The sequence below is a fragment of the Pterocles gutturalis genome, unplaced genomic scaffold, assembly GCF_000699245.1.
Source record: "Pterocles gutturalis isolate BGI_N339 unplaced genomic scaffold, ASM69924v1 scaffold4443, whole genome shotgun sequence".
NCBI classification, from domain to species: Eukaryota; Metazoa; Chordata; class Aves; order Pterocliformes; family Pteroclidae; genus Pterocles; species Pterocles gutturalis.
The window spans coordinates 1-5,523 of NW_010122796.1; the positions used below are offsets into that span (position 1 = coordinate 1).

General features: G+C 52.2%; 1 protein-coding gene across 1 annotated transcript in view; it reads right to left on the minus strand.

Annotated features, from left to right (window-relative positions):
- Positions 1–23: 23 nt before the first annotated feature.
- Positions 24–5,523, minus strand: part of MYO9A (myosin IXA) — a gene marked incomplete at both ends in the record, with an annotated part of 26,817 nt that continues 21,317 nt past the window's right edge. The window contains 7 exons of the mRNA XM_010077631.1: positions 24–204; positions 673–815; positions 1,009–1,211; positions 3,015–3,068; positions 3,883–4,006; positions 4,775–4,906; positions 5,283–5,388. Coding sequence (XP_010075933.1) covers positions 24–204; positions 673–815; positions 1,009–1,211; positions 3,015–3,068; positions 3,883–4,006; positions 4,775–4,906; positions 5,283–5,388 — 943 coding nt within the window. The remainder of the gene's footprint in view (positions 205–672; positions 816–1,008; positions 1,212–3,014; positions 3,069–3,882; positions 4,007–4,774; positions 4,907–5,282; positions 5,389–5,523) is intronic.

Sequence of the window (5,523 nt, forward strand, 5' to 3'; positions counted from 1 at the left end):
GGTAGAAAGGCGATTTGGAGTACATCTGGAAGCGCTTGCGGGGCAGGTGGGGCAAGCAGGAAGTGGACGATTGGGAAGAGGAAGAGGAGGAGATGGAGGCGTCGGGCGGGTCCGCCGGCTCCGGCTGCATCCTGGGGTGCCGTCGCAGGCGGCTCGGCCCCTCTGCCTTTGTGGGGCGCTGGGAGGTAAGTGCTACACTTCTCTCTGGGTGGGGGGGGGGAAAGGACCAGCGGAGGATTAACACTCCTGAAACACCTCAACATCTTGGCACCCCCCCACCCAGGGACACATGCCATGAAGTCAGGATGACATTCCCGGCACCTTGCCAAGGGTAGAGTCACCTGGGATGACATGGTGGCACTGGAGGAGCGCTCACCTCCCCACCAAACCTGTGGTGCTACCACTCACCCTCCCAGGTCCATGAGTTCTAACAATTAATCCCCCTCTTTTTAATTAAATTATTTACTTAAAAACCCATTTAAATTGTTGTACATCAAGAGCGGGCAGCAAAACCCAGATAAACCCTCCCCAAGCTATCAAAAAACCTGAGCAACCTGATCTAATTGAAGATGTCCCCACTCACTTTCGAGGGTTGGACTAGATAACCATGGAAGGTCCCTTCCAACCCAACCCAACCCATTCGACGATAAACCCAAGAACACCTGGATTTACCCGAACGATCGGAGATGGCTCCTTCGGAGTCAAAGTTCAGATTTTCGGAGCTGTCAGCGGTTCCGATGGAGGCTTCGGACTCAAGGGTCTCGTCGTCGGAGGCGCGGGGCTCCAGTGTCAACATCTCGAACGTCAGCTCCTCCCTGTCAAAAAGTGACCCAGTCCCATTGACCGATCGGGACCGAACAGGCGGGGAGAAGAAAGGGATGTGCCTACACAAGAGATCATGGAGGGACAGAGTCCTCTAGGTCGCCCTGCGATCAGCACATCAACCAGATTATGTCAAATAACATCCGAGTGTAACCTACAGGGGCTTGAACCCCTGGCCAGACTCACTTTTCTTTCTGCAGGCTCTCAATCTGCTCGGTCAGCACCTTCTCCTCTTGCTGCATGGCTGCTTGCTGCTGCTCCGTCACCTCCATCTCCATGGCTTCCTCGCTGCTCATGGTCTCCTCAGGGACATCCGTCACCGAGGGCAAGCGCACGGCGACAGGAGAGGTCGGGCTGGGGTAGGCGCCACGTCGCACACGTCCTTTGCCCTGAAGATAGACAATGGTGTCACCACCTCCAAGCCAAGGTGATTTTGCAAATATCTCAGGTGCCAACCACGCTGCTCTCCCCAGGAGCAAAGAAGACGGGCCTGGCCATCGGTCCTCAGTGTGCCACCAGCACTCACACCCAGGACCCTCCAAAATCTCACCCCAGGCTGGGAGAGAGGGACCAGAAGGACTCAACACATTGGAGGGGACAAGGATGAAGGTGGTGAAGATGGAGGCAGTGAAGATGGTGCTGATGGACCAGCTGATGGACCAAGCGCAACTTGGACTTCAAAGCAAGCCCAGCTGGTGGCAGGACGGGTTTCTGCAAAGCCCACGTGGTAGGAAGCTTGGCCTGCCAGGTGGCCATGTTGGCTTTGGGTGGAGAGCATGACCAGGGCTTTGATTTCAGGGCACCCGGCTCCTGCTTTATCGTTAGATCGTGTCTTGCATCCTTCCCTCGCCCACCCTTGGTCTTTCCAGAGTGTCACAAGGGTCTCCACCAACTCCTTCGGCAAACGCTGACTCACAGCTAATCCCGTTGCCCACACTCTGATCTCATGTAATTATCAAAGACCACCGCCAACGGTCTGTTAGAAGACAATAAAAGTTAATTTTTGCACCCGCTGTTAAACAGGGAGATTTAATGTAGCAATCCCTGCTGAAAAGCTCTGAAGAACCATCTGGATTTTTTTTAATATTAAAACCAGTGATGGAAAAGGACTCAAACAGCGGTAGTACATATGGAGGAACATTATACATGCGGCTGCTTTAACCTTTTGGGGACCAGCTCCACGGATCTGCTCCACAGAGTAGAAGAAAACGATAGATTTGGGGGATGGACACCACAGACAGTAAAAAGCTTTTATCTTAACTGATATCATAACCAGACAAATCTCTTCTAACTTCAAGAACCCAAACTGATCAGCGCTCCTGCGCTCCACATCTGGTGATACCTTCTTATGTGGGCTCCTGAGCTGAAGCCAAAACCCTGGAGATCCCAAAGATCCCACCGGCTCATGGACTTAAGCCCCTGTGAAAGAGTATGCTTGTGACACAGCATCAGGGGAGCAGAGCTCAAGTTTTGCTTTTCTGCATCTCCTGACCCTCGCTGATGCTCAAGGATGGGGAGAAGCATCATAGGCTGAGCCCGGTAGGAAGGGAAACAGCCCCACGAGCATCCCCAAAAACCTCCAAGCGCTTTTCTCGCCCGTCACGGTCTCATTGGGAACTCAAACTCAAGCTGAGACGGAGTTGGGCGACACAGGGGTTGCTGGACCCATCTCAACCCAAACCTGGGCGTCCTGACCTTGCGTTCAAGGTGGTGGTGGTGGCGCTCCACCTCCAAGAAGGTGGAGGTGACCTTTGGATGCCTCGTGATCTCTGAGGCACCCAAGCCAGGGGGTTTTATCCACCATCTCAAAATACAGCAGCATTGCGAAAGCAACTTGTTGCTGCAACGCATCCAGAGTGAGCAGAAAATAGGGTGGGACAGAAGGGGTAAGTCAAAGCAAAACAGAGGGAAGCACAGGACGGAAAAATAAAATAAAATTTAAAAAACATAGTAGGAAGGGGAAAAGGGTGGAAAGCCGTTTTTTGAGGAGCTGTGTGCAGGGATGGCCAAGCGCCAGCTGCGCCAGGGGACCTGCAGAGAGAAATGGTGGCCCTGAGGAATGGCGCCTGCTTGGGGACGGGACAGACAAAGTCACGGACGATGGCCGGTGGGAAGGGGCTGGAATGAGCGGCGGTGACAGACAACGGAGGGACGCGGTGGCTGGCGCAGGGCGCGCTGCAGTTAATACATACCGGGATTGAACTGCGGGTTATGCTCATAAATCTAACTGCAATTAGTACGGGTTTCTGGATTAGAGAGGAGATGAAAAGGAAAGCAGAAGGTTAGAGTGCACATGCTGTCGCCCCTCCAAAAAACCCGTTTTTGTTCAATTTAATGTTTTTTTATGGTGTGGGTTTTTTTTTTTTTTTTAACTGGGACGAGCGGGGCAGTTCTGCAGCACCAGCCCCACGACCTTGGGCAACCGCTGCCTGAATTTCATCCCCAAAAAAGCAGGAGCAACGTGTCCCTGATGACCACAGTGGGCACCTCCAAGCAGAGGGGCTGCTCGGCTCTTTAGCCTGAGCCTGGGACGACCAAACTGCACTGCTGAGTGCGTCCCTCTCCCGCAGCCCGCCAAGCCAAGCGCAGGGTGCATCCACAGCCCGCCGGCACCCCGGGAAGCATGGAAGCTCAATGAGATGGGTTTGAGGTCCCCAAAAAGGCAGTGTGGGAGCGGGGCGAGCCTTCAGGGAGCTCATTTTGGGTTCAGAGAATGCAAACAAGCACAAAAAAGGATGGTCCAGGTCTCCCACAGGGTGATGTTGAGCCAGTCAATGAAAGGCTTGACTCAACCCAGGACCAAACAAGCTCGAATGAAAGTGGAAACACTGATTAGGAACATCTGAGTTGGAGCAACCATGTTTCCATGGACCGTTCCCACCTCTTCGTGCTTTGGCATGACTCCCTGCCAAGGTGAGGAGCCATCACGGGGCTGAGGGTCCCTGTCCTGGGAGGTTGCGAGGGGTTTGGGAGGCTGGGATAAGCAGGAGAAGACAAGGGAACGTTGGTTTGGGGGCAAGGAGAGGACAGAAGGGAATGGAAATGGCTTTGGCATCTCACCATCGATCTGCGGATCAAGGAGAGGCGGCTCTTGGCTTTGTTCTCCGCAAACTCCAGGCTGTTGATGTCCTTGAGACGAGCCTTGTATTTGTTCATCTGCTCGATGACGATTAATTCTACGCAACTAAGGGGGGAACAAAATCCAAAAGAAGACAAAATGGGAGGAGGAAACGCTAGGGCTAGGGATGTATCGAAGAACTGGGAGTAGAGAAATTAAAGACCCCAAAGGATCCCAGTAGAGAAACTTCCCTCCTGGAAGAGGGGTCATGGAGATACAAAACTGGGAAACGCAGGTTGCTTACAATGCACTAATTCAGACTCAATCCTTTCCGCTTAATAAAATTAGAGGATGTGCTATAGCTGAAGTCTAAGGGAGAAGCTACAAAGAAATCCTCTTGAAGGATGAGTGCTCCTACCAGCTGGGTCTCCAAGCACCAACAATTTTAATGCCTACTGGAGGTCAAACCACCTCTCTCAGAAGTCCAGCCCTTCACTGGATGGTTTCCATTATTACCATTGTTTCCATTATCTATTTTAAAATCTATTTCATAGAATCACAGAATGGTTTGGGTTGGAAGGGACCTTAAAGACCATCCAGTTCCAACCCCCTGCCATGGGCAGGGACACCTCCCACCAGCCCAGGTTGCTCAAAGCTTCATCCAGCCTGGCCCTGAACCCCTCCAGGGATGGGGCATCCACAACTTCTCTGGGCAACCTGGGCCAGCGCCTCACCCCCTGCACAGGAAAAAAATTTCTTCCTAATATCTCATCTAAATCTCCTCTTTCAGCCTAAAGAGCTCTATTCTTGAGCCATTTGACCATACTAAGGGTTATCAAGATGTGAGTGGTGGTAATGGTTATGGAGCTGGATCATCCAGCATCATGTTCTTACGTGGTTGTTTTACTGATGTCCTGAACACTCTGCAGCGGGTCCGTTGTATCGGGGCAGCGGAGGATACAGGGAGCAAAGACAATGGCCAAGGCGTTCGCTGACATGCGATTGGTCTCTTCCTGGAGGGCAATCCTAAAAAAAAGTAGGGATTAAGAGAGAAGTCAGAGGTGAAGGCACCTTCTCAGCAGCTCTTCCACATGGCCATGGATGAGCAGAGGAAAGGACATTTCTACGGCGCAATCTTACTCTGTTAGCAAGACCTGAAGGCATCTCAGGTGTGCCCAAGGCAGGCAAACAATCAACGTGGCAAGAGGCACCACGAGCAACCGCAGCTCTGCAGAGGTTGCTCACAACACAAGAGAAACAGCTCTGTGGCCACCTCCTGGGACACATGATGGTCCTGAAAGCTCTTGCTTTTCCCCTCCCCACCCTGCTTTTGGTCTCAGGTATTTCAGTATGAAGGATGCCCGAGCATCCTCCCCTTGCCCGTTGCCCTAGCCCAACGTACCTCACCAGGTGGAAGATGAGACGCTCCAAGGTGCTGAGATGGGTGCGGGAGAGCTGGTCAATGACTGAATACACTCCTCGCACTGTCTCCTTCCTCTCCTGGAGCCCTGTGGAGAAAGAACCAGCATTTAGGATTGGCTTCTACTTCTTCCTCCTATTTAAAATTATACCTTCTTAATACTTACTTCCTTTTACTACTTAAAAAGATGGATCTTCTGGCTAATGGTTTGGGCTGAAATCTG